At 42.5% G+C, this 20,814-nt stretch overlaps 1 protein-coding gene and 1 long non-coding RNA gene across 3 annotated transcripts in view; one reads left to right on the forward strand and one right to left on the reverse strand.

The window, feature by feature from the left end:
- Nucleotides 1–11,059, reverse strand: part of zbtb16a (zinc finger and BTB domain containing 16a) — a 176,505-nt gene extending 165,446 nt beyond the window's left edge. Inside the window, exons 1-2 of one of the 2 annotated variants that reach the window (XM_022204838.2) lie at nucleotides 10,919–11,059; nucleotides 6,487–7,815 (exon numbers count right to left, since the gene is read on the reverse strand). In XM_022204838.2, coding sequence (XP_022060530.1) covers nucleotides 6,487–7,724 — 1,238 coding nt within the window. In that variant the 5' untranslated portion in view covers nucleotides 7,725–7,815; nucleotides 10,919–11,059. Of the gene's footprint in view, nucleotides 1–6,486; nucleotides 7,816–10,174; nucleotides 10,313–10,918 lie in introns of those variants that run through there. The other variant, XM_022204839.2, reaches the window with a different exon arrangement.
- On the forward strand, nucleotides 10,312–12,794 carry LOC110958342 (uncharacterized). The gene is made up of 2 exons (XR_002596174.2): nucleotides 10,312–10,665; nucleotides 11,037–12,794. It is a non-coding gene; the product is annotated as an uncharacterized LOC110958342 (long non-coding RNA).
- The last annotated feature ends 8,020 nt before the right edge of the window (nucleotides 12,795–20,814 follow it).

Genomic DNA, 20,814 nt, shown 5'->3' on the forward strand with positions numbered 1-20,814 from the left:
TAGTCTGTCATTTCATTTTGGATCAGAGGTGACATACTGGATTCAGCAGGCCACGCCGAGACACTGGAGCTAATATCTGACTGCTGGCTTCAAATCACAGATATTTATCCGTCATTCTTCCACACCACCAGAACACGTCTGATTATTTTTGACACGACTTTCTGAAGCTGAGCAGAGAAAACTACGAAAGAATCCAAATGTGGTGAAATCCAGTTATTCTAAAGCCCCATCACAGGGCGTCCGTTTAAGCCAACGATAACGTTATTATGCCATCTGTGAGGTTACACATCAACACAGACATTTCTCAGTGCATCTGAGCCACTCACGGCTTGGTGAACCTTCATGGCTTCTCAGGCGCGAAAAGAACAAATTTGCAAACAAATTTGACAATAAATGGCATTTAGTGAAGTCCCCTTTACGTACACAGCACCCAAAGTGTTTTCCATTTTGAGGATTAAAAACACTAAACTGCACGACAAACAGGAAATTGGCATTTCTGGTGTTATTTTGGCATTTAATTGATCAGAGTTGCATCACGCTGTTGCATATTAGTGCTGCTGGATGCTGGTTTGAATGAAACCATCACTGATGAATTTTCTCACCATCTAGTTCTGCTAATTAAAGAAAAAATAAATGCAATACACAAAAAATAGTACAGAAAAAAAATGTCAATTTCACCATCATTCGCCAAAAATTTGAAAGCTAAAGCGACCACAGAAGCCAAAGAATGTGGAATTTGGTTGGAAGTGAGAACGGGTGAGGAAGTGAAAGCCACCAGGGCGGATTGTGAAAGCTTCAGACACGTGTCGAGCTGACAAACGTGCACTAAAACCTCTGCTTTCTGTCTCACATGCTCATTCAGAACATTGTGACACATCAGAGGAAGTGAAATCAAATAAATATTTCTCTTTTTAAGAGAGATTTTCACCAATCAAGCCTTTCTTGCACTCTTTCTCCAGCCACTTAGACAACTAACTGGTCACCGTGGCGACCACTTGAGCCCGACTACTTTGAAAAAAAGACAGTGGTTAATGGTTGATGGTGTGGATGTGTGAGGAAACTACTTGTATAGCGGCCTCACCTTGACGCACATGTTAAGTGTGTGTGTGCATACATCGTTATCACCTGCAACAAACGCTATGGGCTGCTATCTGGACCGAATCTGCTCTTGGTTTACTAAGAAGGAGTGCCAGGGGTTATCGGTCCCACTCTGATATGCACAGATAACGGCCTTGGGCCCTCTGTTTAAACACCTGGGGCCTGGGGTATTAGAGCGCCCTCCGTCCCCCTTTGCCACAAAAGGAGAGGAAATGGAAGAGCGAGTGCTGCTGCTGCTGCTGCTGAGGGGAGTGTGTGTGAAAAGTAATGAGCACGAGTGTGTGCGCGTGCGGAGGTTAATGCAAGGGTGATTATCCCCCCCCCCCCCCCCCCCCCACACACACACACACACACACATCCCCCCTTATACCCCAATACCTCAATCATTAATAAAAAATAACATGAGCAAACCCAGAGCAGAGAGGCAGGAACCCGGTTCATTCATTCACCTATCTGCACCTTCAAAATAACACCCCGACTGTTTCATGAGTTAAAGCACCCGTGATTACCGCTCACGTTTAACGGCTGTATGCTGGAAAAGCTCTCCTTTAAAATAGGCTCTTTTTTTTCACTTATGTGATGTACATTACAGCGAGGGTCAATCATTTGCATGAGAATGGACGATTAAGTGAAAGAGATAAACCCAAGGCTAGTTCCCGTGAATTGGATGCTGTGTTTGGAATACCAAGCAGAGGAGATTTCTTTCTTTTTTTACCCCACCTCTGCAGAATTAGCCCCCTACATCATGCATTTATTTTCCCAATAATTACTCAGGCCCTTCCTGTGTTGATTATTTTCTCAGTCCAAGGGTTAATAAAATATTGCTGTAATCCTGTCCGCCTGAAGCCCAAACAGCGCTCACCCCGGGCTTCCTCTAAGAAATAAATCTGGGGCTTGTCAGTGGGGAGGTGATGTGGTGGCCTGCTGGAGGAGAGGCGGCGGGGGGAAAGTTGCTGTGGTGAGATGGGGATTGCTTTGATTCAGCAAACGGAACCTCGGGCAGTTAGAAAGACTGACCCTTCGCTTAGCTTCAGCCGCTTCTTTCAATGGCGACTTCAACATAGGGCTGCGACTCATTTGACACCGTTCAATACCGGCAACAAGACAGCACTGAATCTAAAAACAACATGTCTGATACCTGAACAAAGATTAAATGCTTAGTTAATTATCCCTGTCATGCTTTCTTAGAAGTCAAGGAACCTATTCCTGCTATGCAACTGAACACAGAGCTGCGAGATAATAACTACAATTTATTCTGTTTAGGCTGCAAACATTATTTTGATCGCTTCAATTAAAATAATAATGTTAGGAATTGTAACCAATTAATATTTTGTGTAATTCAAAGTCAGATCTACTTTAAAACTAAAATTAAGCTGAAGGAACTGTGTAACTTAAAATTGACTTAATAGCTGATGCGTTTCCAGTTGAGGTAACTTAATGAAGGGTTGTTACATGGTAGCTGCATCAATGCAATATATTGTGTAATTTAAACTCAGATTTATTAAATAATTGATTCAAAACGGCTTTCAAGCTGATGTAACTTAATGAAAAGCTTGGTTTGTTGGATACCAATGCTGGTAATTGCATCAACTTAATATTTTGTGAAACTAAAACTCAAATTTGTGCAATAATTGATTTAAGACTAAACTGAGCTAAAGTAACTCAGTAACTCAGTAAAAAAGACTAAATAGCTTATGTTTTCAAGATGAGGTAACTTAGTGAAAGAGTTGAGTGGTTTTCTACCAACTTAATATTTAGTTTAATTTGAGCTCAAATTTCTGCATCAGTTGATTTAAAACCACTTTCAAGTGAAGGAGTAGAGTTTTTAAATACTAATGCGGGTAATTGCATCAACTTAATATTTAGTGTAATTTAAACTGAAATTTGATTTAAAACAAAAGTTAAGCTATGGGTAACTTAACAAAACTGACTGAACAACTTATGCTTTCAAGTCAAGGTAACTTAATGCTAATGTTGGTAATTGCATCAACTTAATATTTTGTGCAATTTAAAGTCAAATTTCTGCATTTGTTGCTTTAAAACCACTTTCAAGTTGAGGGAACTCAATAAAAGAGTTGGGCTGTTAAATACTAATGCTAGTAACTGCATTTACTTCATATTTTGTATAATTTAAACTCAACTTTTGCAAATAATTGATTTAAAACCACTTTCAAGCTGATGTAACTTAATGAAAGGGTTAAGTCATTATATACCGATACTGATAATTGCATCAACTTAATATTTTTGTGTAATTTAAATTCAGTTTTTTAAATGTTTGATTTAAAAATAAAATTAAGCGAGGATAACTGGGAAACTTAATAAAACTGACTGAAAAGTTTATGCTTTCAAGTCGAGATAACTTAATGCTAATGTTGGTAATTGCATCAACTTAATATTTTGTATAATTTAAAGTCAAATTTCTTAAATAATTGATTTAAAACCACTTTCAAGCTGATGTAACTCAATGAAAGGGTTTGGTCATTATATACCAAGGTTAGTAATCACATCAACTTAATATTTTGTGTAATATAAACTAAAATTTCTACAATATTTGATTCATACTAAAATGAAGCTAACTGGGTAACTTAATAAAACTGACTTGTGCTTTCAAGTTGAGGTAATTAATGCTAATGTTGGTAATTGCATCAACTTACCGATTTATGTAATTTAAACTCAAATTGCTGCATTAGAGTATTTAAAATTGAATTCAAGTTGAGGTAACTTAATAAAATTGGCTTAAGAGTTTATATTTTCTTCACCTCATGTTCAAGATTCAAGTCTTTTTGTTTATCCTTACACATCTGCAGAGAAAAAGTCAGTAACCCTGGCTCAGCTTAGTTCACTGGTTGAACTTAATTTAGTTATAAGTTGTAATAATTTAAAAAAAAAATATTGATGCAAACTGATGCATTACTTATTTTGAACCCAGACGTGAGTGCACTACACCTAAATAAAATTGTCTGGCACAGTTTTGATTTGATTGAGGAGCTAACTAATCAGAAAAAAAATGACATTCTGCAAGACATTCAATATCAGCTTTTCATCATCTTTAATATCTTCTGCAAGACTGATCGATATGAAAAGAGCGTTTCAATAACTCCGAGGTAGCATCTCTTGCGCTTACGCCTCAGCATATGTTCCTATATCCCATAAGCGGCTCCTTACACACCACTTGTGGATTCAATATCCAATCTGTGCCGCCTGAGTGTGGTGGTATTTTTATGATATAATCCAGGACAAGGGAGAATGAAAGGGAGCAGAGACTGGATTTATACAGGAAGTGGGCACTTTCTGGAGCATTCACTTTAACATAGAAGCACACAGAGATACCTCACACCGCTGACCTGTGCCACATCTGGAAACAATTACACTCATGTTTGACTTGACCTGCCTGCACCACGTGAACTTTGCCAACTTTTTTTTTATGTGTTTGCTGCAGAGGCAGTGGTGACCCTGACACAGCGGCTGCGGGGAAATGATGTGTAATTAGTCAGAGGGAACACGACTCCGCTTGTCTGAAATAAAACATCTCACGTGCACATCAAAAGAATCAACAGCTCGACAGGCCGTACACAGAAAGAAAAGAAAAAACCGACTTGATATGCTATCAAATGACCCACAGTGGAATTTCTGAGGACACGAGCAGCATCTGAATTATCCAGCATCTCAGGGCAGCGCAACGGACCTTTCATGTGCGGATGGCAGAGCAGACAGTGGATGATGCAATGTTTGATTTCTACACTTCAGGAGGCTGTCAGGACAGCACATACAACATTAAACAGTGTCGTGTCAGTGAATCAACCAGCCTAAATTAACCCATTAGTATGCTATGGGGCGAGGCGGGAAGATCAATGCATGAAACGGTTTGGAAATCTCCTTTGATACAAGATTTCCCAGCTTGAGCGAATTGATGAAATTCCTCTTGAAACACAGGCAACCATTTCACACGCCAGACTTTTCTCAAGACAGAGCCTAGTGCAGCCCGTCCGTTAACACAGTCAGACTGCATTACGGCGTCTTGCACAGAAGCTATAGTGCATTTTTAAGCTGCTTTCAAAGCTCGCTTAGGAAGAACTGATCACAAGCAGCTCAAAATCCACCACTGGAGATGCACATAGGGTCAGTACATGCAGAAATTCCTCTTATACTCAATAAATAATGAGCACTCATCATGAAGGCCACACAAATCTTCAGGCTTTTAGAAGCGATTGCCAGCGCCACAAAACGACAGTAACTGAGTTTACCGCTTGTAATTCAATGGGAGTAAAAAACACGGCATTTAAAAACATTAACGTAGGCTTCAACCAAGGACAACTCTCTCACAAGTAAATGCAATTCTGTAATTTTCTATATTTTCTAAAGACAACAGTGAAACAAAATTAGAAACTGAGCAGTCTGAACCGAATCAGGCCGTGTGTGTCGAGATAGCGGCTCAAGAATGACGGACGGGATGGACGGATGGGGGACGGGGCGCAAATCCTCAAGTGAACTTTAGCCGCTGTGCATTCCTACTGACTTAAGCAAACACTGCAGGGTGAGAAGGTGGCCTTCAAGGTAAGAAAAGATTTCCAATCAGACAAACAAAAAAAAATACAAACAACAAACTGTAAGACTCTGCTGTGCAAAATCCACAAAAGACATGATGCAAGAAGATTCCACAAAGTCTGAGATGTAAACAGTTACATGCACAGTGGCATGGAATCCACAGGGAATTATTAAAGTGTCTAAGTTTTAATGCTATGAACCGACTTAAACTGGATGTCCTAGAAGCACCTCCTGGTCTGAGAGCCCAGGTTCAGCATTCATTTCCTGGACTGACCGTCTACTCCAAGTATCGAGCTAATAAGGCCCCCCCCTTGTGCAGTTATGGGAAACGGGGAGGGGAGTCGGCCCGGGATGAGGAGGTTCCACTTTGGTAAGTGTGTGTGATAGCTGCCGCCCACATCTTGTAAGGTGTGACTAATGGTCTCGGACAATGTTAAGACAGCACTGCTTCGGCAGTCACCTGGGCAGGCTTGGCAGTTACTGAAGGAGTGAATCCCCGGGCCTGAGTTGTCAGACACACTGAGCTGAGGTTGGTGTGATGGTAAACGGATGCCACTAGATCATATATATACAAAAAAAAACGTGTGGATGTGTGACAAAAAAATTAATTAATTACCGGTAATCTGGTGTTTGCTTAAGTGAGCCAAACACAGTCTAATTTCCCTTAATGCTCCACAAATCAAGCCTTATAAAGACCCAACGCAAAGAAACCATAAATGAACTATTAAGACTGTGACTCATTAAATAAAGCAGAAGAGGAAAGCTGAAAGGATGAAAAGAACCATAAATGTCAAGGCTGGAACAATTAGCAAGCGGCTACTAAAAAAGGAAATCTTGTCTTACCTGTGCTGCTCCACAGCTTCATTATCTGGTAGCTCTACGCCGCAAACATTGCAACGCACATTCTGGTTCCTGCCGTCTGGTTTCATGCCCACCGCCAGCTCCCCCAGCTTGCTGAAGAATTCTCTCTGGATGAAGCTCTGAGGCAGGAGTCCCCCATAGGCACTGAAGTCCATAGACATAGCCAGGGCTGGGGACATGGGGAGAGCGGAGGCCATGGACGCCGGCATGGACATCATGGCATCTGATTTATGATTGACAGGTAGGGAGTATAGCGAGGCCAGGTGTTTCTCCGTCATGCCGGCCATCGCTTCCAGCCCCATCTGGCTGACTTCACCTTGAGGGTCTCCCATGCCTTCCTCGCGGACGTAGTGCAGCTCGCGGGCACTGGTGATCACGCTGCTCCTGGTCGGTGTCCCTGGACCGTCTCGGTTCCTGTCCTCCCCGCTTCGCTCTCCGTTGCTGGAGGCGCTGGACTCCATGTTCTGGGGGCTCTCGTGGCCGTTGCCGCCCATGTCCACCTGCATCATTTCAGTCTTGATCTCAGTCATCAGGTGGTGGGAGTTCCCGTGGACGAGCTGCTCAGCGCCGAAGCCCTGCTGGAGCAGAGACTGGCCGATGCTCATCAGACTGTCCACGGCAGCTTTGGTGGGACTCAGGGTGGAGACGCCGAAGGAGGTGGAGACGGAGGGACTCTGGTCCACCATGCCGGCCATGGTGGAGACTTGGTGGGTACCTGACATGTAGGGACTGTCCATGGAATGCTTTTTGGAGTTCTTGGCTCCGTTGTGGCCTTTGCGCTCGTCGTCCTCCTCTGTGCTGCCGTCGTTAGCGTGGACCTCCACGTCGTTCTCATCTGAGGACTGGATGGTTTCCAGGATCTTGAGGCATTGCTCTTCCAAGTACTCAATCTCCAGGATCTCGGCAGCGTACAGAAGGTCGTCCAAGTCCTCCACCTTGGCCTGGAGCGTGGCAGTGTAAGCATACTCCAAAATCTGCTGAAAAGTCTTTGGTGAAAGAAAGTCCAGGGTATAATGCTGGCTGCTGCGGTGGAAGAGGATCTCGAACATTTTGCTGGTGCAGGCGAGCACAGTCCGGTGAGCATGAAACTCCTGGGTGTCGACCATGATGACGACGTCGCACAGAGTCCCAGCCAGACGCATCTGGTTGGCCTTCTGCAGCAGGGCAGTGGGGTGGTTGGGGTTCTGGAGCTGGATCATACCCATTTTAGTTAAATCCATTATGTCGATGCAATCCACGAGGCCGACTCATGAGGCTCGCCTTCCCCGCTCAGCAGTGTTTTTAGCTGTCGTTGTAAACGAAAGATGAAACCTGCGAGGAGAAAAAGAGAATGAAAGAAAATCACCTCTGGTAGATTCTGATGCAACCGCTATAATATTTATCTCTACACATGCAAATCCAACAAGTACAATAGTCTATATTCTGGGGAAAAAAAGGACTGAATGGAGGTCCAAAAAAAGCCTTTTTTCTTCTTTCACGTGATTACACAAAGCCTCCTTATAAATTGCATTTTGAACATAAATGTAATTAATTTCCCGATAAATGCATTTCAATAGTATCATTATTTATTCTCTAGATGGCAAGTGTACAGACAGCGGAGCCTCAAATTGCAAATATCCTGCAGGGATGGCAAACACTCTGTGCAGTGGCATTGTTCTTTAAATCAGCGGAGAGCGTTGCCTGTAGGTTTCTGAAGGGAGACAATTTGTGAGCCGTCCAGCGGGCTCATCCTGCATACCAATCAGTCCGACATATGTTATGTTAAAAAGATGTCTTCATTTGGTTATCTGATGGGGATGTACACCAGTTAAACAAGTGTGAATTGTGGGTTTTTCGCTGCTGCTCGGCTCACAAAGACCGTCAGCAGCCTTTTCTGAAATTAAATAGCATCTTACTCAGTATTCTCATCACAGACGGGAGCAGAGAGCAGCGGCCAGAAAAGGGTGGAAAGGAAAGCAGGATGAGGCAAAAAGCACACAACACTGCCGCAACCAAACTCCCCACTCTGCTCCCAGTCACCAATGTCGAAAATCCCAAATGAATGATTGCCTTTGTGGCTGCAGTTAACTTCAGATTAACAGGGCAACATGTTGCTCCACCTCATATCTGCAGCTGACTTTGACCTACACTAAAATAATGAAGAGAAGGCTGGAATGAAATGCACTTTACATGAATGCCACCTCTGTCAGTGGCGTTACTGAAGCTCAGCACAGACGTATGCATGCTTCTCTATTATTCCAGTTAAATAAACTGCTTCGCGGCTGCATATACTCTAAATAAATGAAAGAATGAATGAATGACTAGCAGCCAAGTACCTCCATTGACCCACATCCCGGATGAGCTCACTGATGGGCCCCTTTTTATCTACTCCATCTATCAGGTTTCTGACAAATGACAGAATCTGACAGCTCATTTACTCCTATTCACCTTGATCTGCCTTTTGCTGGGAAATAAAAAAAATCTAAATACATTTCTTTAATTTTCTTAATCCTCAAAGTGTGTATTGGTTTTAAAATTTGGAATTAGAAAGAGAAGTTGTTCACTTCTCTGCCTTCCTCTGCACGCTTCAATAATTATGCACAAAAAATAATCAGAACTTCTGTTTTTTTTTCTTAAAATAACAGTAAATATGTCCACATATGCAGGTTTGAAACAGAAACCCACATTCACAATACGGAATACGGAGAAGGTTAAAAAAAAAGAAGAAGAAGAAGAAGATGCTGGCTCCTATTGTTTGCTGTGAGAGGAATCCAGCCGGCCGGAGATGGATGCTTTCTGCACATTGACAGAAATTGATAGAGAAGGCAGATCAGGCTCTCAGTCAGTGGAGATCATGCCCAAAAAAACGCGGCATTATCTTTATTACAGGTGTGCCAATGCTCCGATTTCTGGGCCCCGTGGATGATGAATGCTTGTTGCGCTCTGTGGGTTACCAACCGAGCTGAGCTTCACCGGGACGCGATGCAAAGTTGCTGTTTGTGGGGACTTTGTCTGCTCTCTATTAATAAAAAACAAGAAAAAAAAAGAAAGGACAGGGCGCCGCGTGCGTCTAGACAGCGTTAATATCGGCCAGCCGCACCAGACAAATTATCCACGGCGTTATGCATTATGCAAAACATCACGCACTACATTAAGTACATTAAGCCGGAGGAGATTTTCCTCCTGAGGACAATATAGATCGCTGACAATAACCACATTAGGGCCGACTTCACAGAGAGGCAGCATAATCAATCTGATCACGAGTTGTCTGCCATTGCGCGCCTTGACGAGCCAGCCACAACAAGAATAAACAGCGTTCAATATTCCACACCATGAGCCACACTGACACACGCAAAGAAAAAAAAACGTGGAGAGCAAAACGGTACAGCGTCTCCACGGAGAGCTCGGCTGGTTGGTTAGTGGAGAAGGGGTGACATTAAAAAAAAGTATATTCACGAGACAGAGGCGATTCGAGCCACGCACAGGTGGACTTTGTTTGAGAAAGGATGAAATACTCCAGCAGTGGACTGGAACAGTTAGGGAGGTGTGATCTGGAGGGGAAGGAAGAGCTGCGTAAAAGGATGGAAAAGGAGAAATTAAAAAAAAAGAAGGGGTGAAAGCCGGGAAGAGAGAGATCAGACAGACTCGATAACAAATCAATTTGCCATTGCATCTGTTACCAGTTCCTCACCTCACTGTGCGCCGCACGTGCAAGCTGATTATCGGTAACCAATCAAACATGCAGCTGCCTGTCAATCAATCACGCGGAGCTGACTGTACGGACCGGGTCTGGCTGGTTCTGGAGAGGGGGCTTGTTTCGTGTATGAAGACCAGCGTGTCTCCAGTTCTCACCGTGATGTCATCGCGGCTAAATAAGCCTCACTGGTGCGTCTGGAGACACAAGGACGGGCAAAGAGTGTCGCTGTCTAAATCAAAAATTGCGCAATTTCCATCCGAGACGAGCGATTTCCCTCCCCGGTAAAGTCACACGCAGCGAGGCGTCATATGTTGTCTGGCTCCCGGTGAAACGGCCAGACCTCACGTCCTCAGCCTGCGATCTCCAGAATACTAACCAGACCGACAGGGAGAGAGAGAGAGGGAATGAAGGGGGGGTTACGTCAACCTTAACATCTCTACAACACGCTCCCTAATGCAAACTTCAACACCTTGCAGCGCAATCAGGTAAACACTTGTTTTCATCCGCTGAACTCCGGTGCGCAGATTCCAAGTTGCGTGCCAAAGTCGCGTTCGCTGTTAACTTCAGCCTGAGGTTGAACGGGGACAAGCCAAACGCGATCCTCAGCTGCTATTAAAACGCACCAAACATCCGTGTGGTGAATGAAAGTACGCGGAGAAAACAGTGGCATGCAGAGTGGCGGGTCTGGCACTTGTCGCCGGGAAACTGCAGCTGCGTTTAGCCCGGATCGGTACTCACCTAAGTTGCACGTTTTGATTCCGTATAGTGTAGGGGGGATTGGGGCTACAGCATAGTAAGGCAGTTCGCAGTACCCGCTCTCTCAACACGCACTAACTCCTTTCTTCTCTCGCCTTAGCAAATCAACACGGCGCTGACGTCAACGCAGCCAGTCAGCCAGACGAGCAGCAGGCAGGCGGCAGCCGGCGCTGCGCTCCAGCCCGCACAAACACTGAGAAAGTGAGACACCTAGGGGGCTGTCTCGAATCAAACGGCTGTGTTACAGTATGGAGAGTGAAAGGTGAGCGGCACTGCCCTCCCTTCCAGCTGCATGGACGCGTATCCAGCCTCCGGTCTCTCCGTCTCCTCACAGGAGCTGCGTAGAAGCTTTGGAGGGCTGATGGGAAAGAATGGGGACTCCAGGAAGCCCTCCTGCTCCTCCTGCAACAGATTTCCTAAGAGGTAGCAGAAAAATGAGTCCACACTTGAAGGCACCTCCTGACAAAACAATTAAAAAAAATCTAATCTAACAACTCAAACATTATATGTATTTGAATCACCCTCAGGGGACAAATAGTTTTTTTTAATTGAATTGGACACTGACAGGTTCCTGGAGCACACATATTCTGCTTTCTCATTGAAGCAAACATTTAGTTTTGACACACTCACCATGACTTACACCAGCTGAACTCTGTGCATCTATTTCTAGAGGAACTTGGAAAGTTAGTTATTTTTGCTCATTCTGTACATAATTATGCCTTTATTTTTTATATATCTCTATGTCCCCAGTGCACTCTGCTCTTATCTCTTATCTCTGTGTATTTTGTATGTTTAATATTGGTTTTTGTCTTATTTTGAAAGTGAAGGCCTCCAACATGGAAATATCAGTCCTGACTCCTGTGATGTCTTCAGAATTCTTCATCAAGCTTTTGTTGTGCCCAAAACACCAGATTTTCATCTGATTTCAGTGATTTTCTACACATCAGATGTCACTTTGATGAGTTCTGCCACAGAATCTCTGTTGTTTCCAAATACTGACACTAATTTGAAGAAAATCCCAGAACAAATGAGGAAGTTAATTTATTGCTTTATTAAAATGTTTGGTGTAGTGAGTGACTCTCAGCCTGATGGTTTTGCCTGTGATGCTTTAATCCTCCACTTACTGTGACTTAAACCAAACCAACGTTTTGCATGAGGAAGGTGCACAGAAGACTACAGTTTTTTAGCTTTTGTAGCTTTAGTGCATACATGATGTACATAATTAAGCCTTTCATTTTGTTTTTTGAATGTCCCTCAGGATCAATAAAGTACCTTCCTTCCATATCCTAAAGTTTTAATCATTGCAGGTGCAATAATAAATGTATTTTTTGCTATTTAGGCAGTCTAATGAAAACCCTGGGAGCTGCAAAATAAACAAATGTACACAAACAAAGCTCATTTTCCTGTTTTCAGCAGAAAGTGTTCCTGTCCTCTGCCTCCACTCTGAAGCCCTCGGCTCAGTTTCTCAGCTCTAAGAACTAGTGTCAGTTTTTCTACTCAACTTTGCTCGCTGTATGAAAAACTTGCCCGGTCATGTCTGGCAGGAAGACGTGACAGAAATTGGTTTCTATTTATTTACGAGGCACTGAAGACGCCACTGTACATGAAGTCTCTTTTAAACTCAGTCATTTCTCTACTCAAGCAGCCGGCCAATTTTTGATGCATATCCTGAATCTGCTTACAACCTAAAATAAAACCAGAAGGTCATTTTAAAACATGATTACAGACTATAAAGTGATTTGAATGTGATCTGTTGTTTGTCTTCTCATTGTTTTTATTCTGTTTTTGACTGAACCCAACATTACTAAAAATAAAGTGATGCTTCGTTGCCATTCAAATAAAGGTTAAATTGAATATTTGCATTGTTCACTGCATATTTTCAATATTCAAAAACAAAAATCTGACAGAATCACCATCAGGCCTCTTAAGTTTCAGTCAAGATTTTATGATTTTTTTAGAAGTTTAAAACATTGTTGCGTCTCAATCTTCTATAAACGAGGATCAAACACTTATTTGGTGATTTTATTCTTTGTTGTATTATAATAGTATGTAATATCAGCACCTTCCACTCTCTGTATTGCTTCTCGTTTGTTTTTCACACTATTATTTAAATCAGCTGTTACTTTCTCATTTCCAGCCGCCACACTGCTGATGCCTTTTACAATAAGACAATGAGGATTAAATGAAGCTAACCTCCTTTTAATGATTCATCAGTGAGCTATATAAGTAATAATTGGGTTCATGATGTTTAAGTAGAATAAACTGTGGAATCATCGGTCCTGACAGCTAGAATCCAGCATTGAGCATCTATGGCAAGACGTCACCAGTAAAAAATGGTCAGATAACTTAGCTAGAAACTTGAAAAGATGCAAAAATCATATAAACAGCCGTACATGACAATAACATGGACGTGAGTCAATTCTGCAGTTCTTCATCCGCTTTTATTCCTCTTATCTGGGTTCATTGGCAGCAACTTGACTTTTATTTTGAAAAGCCAGTGAGCCTTTAGTGCCTATAACCTGGAAAGCTCAGTCATGACCGTTCGGATGTCTTCGAAATTCTTTTTCAAGCTTTAGCTTTGCCCAATACACCAGATTTTTTTAATCTGATTTCAAGATTTTCTACCAATCAGACGTCACTTTGATGAGTTTTGCTGCAGAAACTCTGTTGTTTCCAAATACTGACAGTAATTTGAGGAAAATCCCAAAACAAACGAGGCTTCACTTTGAGCCACGCAGCAGTTAATTTGTTTTATTAAAAAAGAAAGAAGACCCTAAATGATGAGTGTAGTGAGCGACTCTCAGCCTGATGGTTTTTTTCAGTGCATTTCCAGCCTGTGATGCTTTAATTCTCCGCTTTCTTCTCTCTGTTGACCAATAACCAGACATGCAGTGGATGTTGCACCTCATAATCGTTCAGCCTGATAAAAAAAAAAAAAAGAACTCCTGGAATCTTTTATAGTAAAAGCATACTTTAGAGCTTTTCTGCATGTAAACCTGATGGATGTTTTGGCCTTAATGACGCCCACTGACTGGAGGCCATCTTTTACCCGTGCTTTTATTCCGCTATATTTTAATTCTGCTCTTATGTTGCCTTTAAGTGCTCTTTGTGAGCTCCTTCTTTCCCAAAGTCACGGGTATAAATTGTCCAACATTCAGACGGAAGAGGAGAATATGGGTGTGACGTGTATGTAAATCGATACCGTTTTTCTTTATTAAACAGACAATCAGGCTCCACAGATTTGATTAGATTTCATAATCTTTAAAGTTTTTATTTAGAGCTATGAACGGGAGAAAGTTTCAGGAAACAAGTTTATGTTTAATAGCCACACGTTAAGCTAAATTCTCACGGAAATATTCCACATAAGATAAGACGACAGATGCACAACCCACTTTGGTCATGAAAAAATCAAATGCATTCACCAATAACTGGTTTCAGAGTTTTAAATATGAGCAGCTTTGCAAGAAAAACCCCCAAAACATTCAGAGCATAACTGCAGAAAGGCCAAGGAGCTCAGAGAGGGGAGCTCGTCATCCGGGATGATGAGTTTAGTCGTCTTCGCCTCAGGCTCACATCAACACTCCACCGACTGAGGCTGATAAAATGGAAGCAACGGACGAGTCAGGCCAGAGCAGACCTTCTGAGGGAGACCGGGGTCACTGGGTGTCTGCAACACATCAGTCAGCGCGTTCTATCACTCAGCGCCTGACAGCACCCTTGGGTGGTTTCGCCGAGGAGGAAATATTATCGTCGCTATTTACAAATGGCAATAGGTGTCTCGTAAAGTGTGATTCACGGCGTTCTTCTGAGCGCTGGAGATGATAAATTTGGCTTTTGCCTGTCGTTTGAAACAAAGAGACGAGCGGTTTGTTCGATACGTGGAAACTTCTGGTGCAGACGTCTGAGGCAGCGGTTGGCCTTTTACTCTGGCGCCGGTCGTCCAGATGGAGGTCAGTCTTTGCTTTGAGCTCCAGACTGGTTCTCGGACTCAGCGTCACCATTGTGGGTTGAGCAGAAGGCGTTAAAACGATGCTTCATAGATGTCTGGTCAGCTAAAGTGTGAAATTGAAGCATCTATTTGTAATAAACAGCATTCGAGAAGCACGGAGGTAAAAGTTCAACTAAATGAGCAAACAATGTGATTTATTCCAGTAAAGACATCATTTAATTGACAGCTTGCCTTCATAACTGCAGTTTAAAGTCTCTGTCTCTATGACAATTAGCTGCTGGTGTGTTTTTGAACTCAACTTCTCAAACATCCACCCGCTAGTTCTCGTGTGGTTCCATGAGTCAGCTGGGCCACACCTCCAAAACAACTTATGGTCGCCACAAATACAAGCGAAAAGGGAGGAAAGACCAGCTTCAGGTGGGTTAAAGAGCAAATCTGTCACGTTAAACGCTCTCTGGCTGAAAAACACCCCTGGATGATGGAACACGTGTCGCCGAATGTCGTCCAGATTTCCACGTTAGCTTTTCACTCGACACCAAACCAAAGATACGACTGAAGAAATCTTCCGTCTTCCAATTCATTTTAATTTAAAACAACAGCAACAGGTCTGGGTTCTTGCACCAGGCGGTAAGTAGTCACACAGTTTATGGCTGTTTCAAAACGGAAAGCATAGGTTTGAAGGGGGCTTTGAGCCGAATCTCATTTCCTTTAAAATACAGTGGTGCTTTGGGAATTTTTAGATTCATCCAGGCACGGATCACAGAGTGCTTCATTACCTCTGAGCTGCGTGCTGTGCAGGCTTACCCGGGGATAAAGAAAAAGGCACTCCCTTAATCTGGCAATAATCCACCGTTTTACCGAAGGAAAGGAAGATGAGGGCTAAATTATAAAAACCAGATCATCACTGCACTTTAAAATAATACCAAGAGTTAGAGGAAGATGGGCTGCCTGCAGGAAGTTTGGGCTGCAAACGGGACCGTTAACTGTCAGTGAGTTAATAGGAGCTGCTGTGAGCTTCAGAGGGCGGTTACTGATGGGATGCATGCGTTTCCATCACATTCCCACAGTTACAGAGCAGTTCTTTATGCATGCACAAAGAAAGAAGGCGATAAATTGCAAAGAAAGGCTTCTATTAACTCCATAGTTCACGGTGTTGCATTAAAACTTAAAATATCTTCAGTAATATTTGACTAATATGAATCTGTGTTCATCAGCGCCATTCTGTCTCGAAACAGTGGATGGAGGTTTGCTCACATGGGTCCTCTTGTTAGCTTTTTATGCTAATTAGCTCTTTTCTTACTCACGGATGTAATGAAGTCTGTTTGTTTTTTTTAAATAGTGGAAACAATTAGAGGAATCAGATCAGCAATATCAAATAAATTATATCACAAATTTGTCCAGATGAGGCTGAAGAAACAAAGCAGACTGACATCAACTAAACGTGGAGGCTGACGGTTTCTAATTTGACTATTTGGTGCAAAATGTGCAACTTTAGAAGTGTTTCTTCTCTCATCAAACCACAGGACAAAAGCGGATCTAACTGAGCCTTTGTCTGTGTCAGAGGCTTCTCCTGTGCAAAAACACACTAAATATTAAGTATATCTTGCAAAAATATATTCAGAACCTCGTCACCATGAACACCGTCCTGCCGTTCATTTCTGGGTCATTTTCTGCTCGATGGAAACAGAACAACCATGACTAGAACTTAAAAATGCCATCCGTACGGTATGACAAAGACTAAACAAAGCAAAACATTCAGAATCAACACATTCAACATTTGTGCCCACAAAACAAACAAAAGCAAACTCTAGACAATATCTTCTACCTGCGTTTTTAATTTGTTTACACGCTCGTCATCAAACACAGCCTGAGTTCAACCGAAAAGTCGGAAATTATTGTCATGTGACTGTTTTTCTTCTTTGCTGTGCTAAGAAGTGCAGGGTTTCTGTTTAAATACCCAGCAAAAGCAAAGTATTTAGGTTAGGAGAATTTTTAATTTACACACGCAGAATGAAGCGATTTGGATTTAAAATCAGAAAAACTTTTATTGATAAGCACATACAAGGACTTATCTTGAGTTTAAGGGTTAAATTTGGTTACTTATGGTTTTGTAGTTTCTCCTCCAGATAAATCGTGTCAGTTTTTCATTTTTTGGTCCCATGTGTGGGTTTTGGGGTTCAGAATTCTAAATGATACTGAAAACAGTCCTGTACAAATGCATCGTTCGCTGCTTAAAAACCACAAAGCCCAGCTGTTTGATGGAGCTCTGTTCAAAATGAAACTATGTGACCTACATCTTCAGTAGGAATTAAAAGGTTTGGGACTAAGACCCGCAGACCGGGGTGGAGACGTAACTTATTTACAGACTGTGGCCTTGTTCACACTAATACCAACACATCACTACATGGATACTTTCTCCACTTGATTTAAAAATAATAATCTGACCGCATGGCCTCAGCGTTTCACTAAATATCCCCGTGTATACAGGATGTTTCTGGATGCTTCATTCTGCAGCAGGCACAGAGGCTTCGGCGCGCTGGTGAAGCCCTGCAGCCACTTGTAAACGTATAACTGCAAACCAAACGTATGGAAACCCGTATTTATCTGCTATTGTTGTTGCTGTTGTTTCAGGCACATGCTCATTACACAAAGCAACCATGGGCACGCATGAACAGAGCAGCGACAGACTCCTCAAACTGTCCATTTTACACGTCCACACTGCTGCACACAAACTAGAGTTTTAAAGAACAATTTCACTTTTAAACGACATTTAAGTGCATGTGAGAGGCTCAAACATCGAGGAAAAATGTTTGTTTTAGCTAAATATCTGCCTTAATGTGGACAATACCAAAGATTATTGATTGTAAAGTGTTTTTTATGTTTTAGACAATAATAAAATATCCCAAATAAGCGTGATTTAGTCCTCTTTGCTCAGTCCAAATATAACCAACTATTTATTTGATGCCTTGTTTAAATTGTTCACTGAACTGCTCTTGCTGTATTGTTCTCTAACAGTTGTTTGCTGTTTTTTAAGGTGAAGAGAATTCATTTTTAGGTCAATTCTGGGCTTAGATACATAGAAAAGCTCAGCTGACAGGATAAACCGGGTAATAGTTCTCTAATGAAGGAAAATATTTCGGTTTAAGATGTATGCTGGTCTGCTGACCAGAAACCCCCCCATTGTCTGCGTCCTGTGTAGGCATGCCGCTTTGGAGGAGGTGTGTGTGTGTGTGTGTGTGTGTGTGTGTGTGTGTGTGTGTGTGTGTGTGTGTGTGTGTGTGTGTGTGGTGGGGGGGTAGCACAGGCCCCACACAGTGGACCTTTGTGAAACTCTGCCCATGCAGCCGGACTGAATGGACTCTTTCTGCACTTGTGTAAACCTGGGGGCGTCTCCGGCACCGAGGCCACGCCTCTCCGACCCCTGACCCTCACCTCTGACCTTTGCTGGATTTGGTTGGGAGGTGCTTTTTGGTCGCCATGTGCTCGCGGGCAAAGCTAAAAATCACTCAGTTGGGATCTTAGTTTGACCCACAAACTCTCAAACACAATAAAGTACAAGTGAAGTGAACAGCAGCTGGTCGTGATGCAGCTTCACCAGCTTTTTAATGCTAATTATTAAAGAAAAGATGGGTTTAGAAGACAGAAAAGGGGATGAAAAATGTACAAAATCTGCTCTGTACAAATCTTTCTGACCCCTGAGTGACTTTTTGTGTTTGCAAAGTTACAGGTTTGCCGACTTGCACACACAGAACGGGCATACCTGCCTCGGGTTAATGGGTGAAATGGCCATGTTGACCTAGGTGTTTTATTTACCAGCTGCCTGTTGACTTCTCCATTCCAAGCCTTCAGCTGCGCGCTCAGAGGACAAACTACAGCGCTTAAGAGAATCCTCTGGATCAATACTTCTCTTGTCTTGAATGGCAAAAGAATGGCAGCCCAACAAACAGGACTTGTTTGGTCAGTTTCAGGTGAAGTCTACCTTTATCCCACACCCTGCAATCATTTCTCAGCTCAGACCACAGGCTGCGTTAGGATAGTTATTCCAGACGGGACAAGGTTGCTGGAGAAAAGACAATAAATTAGCATCTAAAGATAAAAAAGCAGGGTGTACTTTTCACCTTAAAAAGCCATAAAACTGGAACAGTTCATGCTGGTTCTGTGTACTGTGGCCAAATATGTGACTTCTCCTTTATAGGCAGCGACAGAAAAAAGCACTTTTGCATGTTTTATTGAAAAAAATCCCAAAAATCCACTGGTTCATGGATTTCCAGAGTTTCCCTACAACTGAATAGCTGCCTTAAGGAGTTTTAGTGTCGAAGAATGAGAGGAATTTTAAATTTTTTTGCAAGACATTAGTGCCATTTCCGTCCCTGTTTTGCATCACGGAGAATTCCATGAATACATGGAGTGTTTGTATAGAAGCAACGATTATTGCACTGCTCTTTGTACAAGCTGCCATGTAAGGAGAGGGGAAAACAAAGAAAAATACACAAAGACTGAAAAATGTTTTTAAAAAAAAGCACTTTTGCATGTTATATTGAAAAAAAAATCCCAAAAATCCACTCATTCATGGATTTCCAGAGTTTCCCTACAACTAAACAGCTGCCTTCAGCCGTTTAGTGTCCCAACATGAGAAGAATTTTTGGGTTATTTTTGCAAAACATGCCGGTTATCAGCAGCATTTCAGTCTTCCTTTTGCATCACAGAGAGAATTCCATGAATACATGGAGTGTTTTTATTGAACCAATGATTATTGCGCTGCTCTTTGTACAAGACAGCATGACAGGAGAGGAGAAAACAACACACAAAGACTGAAAAATGAGCAGCACATAACTGAATACAACTAATCGAGTGAAGAACAAGTGGCTTTATCCTTGCAACAAGACGCTGGGTCATTTATAGCATCTGCACTGAAATAATGGATGTGCCCTTGTGCTGCTGTGGTGTGATATCTAACCGCGTTACTGAAGAAATCCATGGTCTAGCATAACAACTAGCCATGTCGCTATAACACACACACACACACACACACACACACACACCCTGATGTAGGTATGTGTATGTTTTGTAAAACATCACAGTGACACGGCTATTTTTCTGAGGAAGGCATCATTAACTTGATGATTCAGTCCTGCTCTAAGCTCGTATTTGCAGCCACGAGTGGAGATTATTCAGAGCAAAGCAACAAAACAAGAACAACAAAGAGAAGAAAAGCATCAGAAGAGACAAGGAAAGCAGAGGGCAGAGAGAAGCCGCTTTCATCTGGAAGCTCCACGCGTTTCCCCGGACTTTAACGTCGTCGTGTGCACAGCCTCCTCATCGCTTTTCCATGATATTATTTTTATCCTCCGAATGGACACAGATGGGGGTAACTAAACGAGACAAACAGAGAGGAGCTGATTCGTGTTCATTTCACAGAAAGTTCTCAGCTGATTGTGCTTCAGGCAGGTGATGCACAGAGGAGCAGTCTGGCACTAAAACTGCGCAGACAAACACAAAACCCCGCATGGACTTTGGTGGGGTAATCTTCTCATTAATAATTAACATACTTGAACTCATTTACACTCCTCACCGATGTCAGCTGATCTCCCTGGGTTGAAGAAATCACAACAGAAAAGTGGTGATGTGAGAGGAGAGAGCCCCGCTTCCAGTCTGACAGCAGATCAATGGGCTCAGGTGGTCCTCCTGCCATGTACAGTGAGAGTGGAAGAGGCAGACATTGACCAAATAAATCAGAGGGATTTCACTGTACATCGAACACGCTCTTTTCTTCCCATTACAGAAGCTTCACGTTCGCTCAGGCCTGTGGGAAGTACATGGGTTTGAAGACTAAATATGTTGAATCTGTGGGAAATAAAGAGCTGAGATTAATCACAGGCAACTTAAAGGTACTCATCTTATTGTCGATATGTTTTAAGCAGAGAACACA

The sequence above is a fragment of the Acanthochromis polyacanthus genome, chromosome 17 (genome assembly GCF_021347895.1).
Source record: "Acanthochromis polyacanthus isolate Apoly-LR-REF ecotype Palm Island chromosome 17, KAUST_Apoly_ChrSc, whole genome shotgun sequence".
Classification (NCBI taxonomy): Eukaryota; Metazoa; Chordata; class Actinopteri; family Pomacentridae; genus Acanthochromis; species Acanthochromis polyacanthus.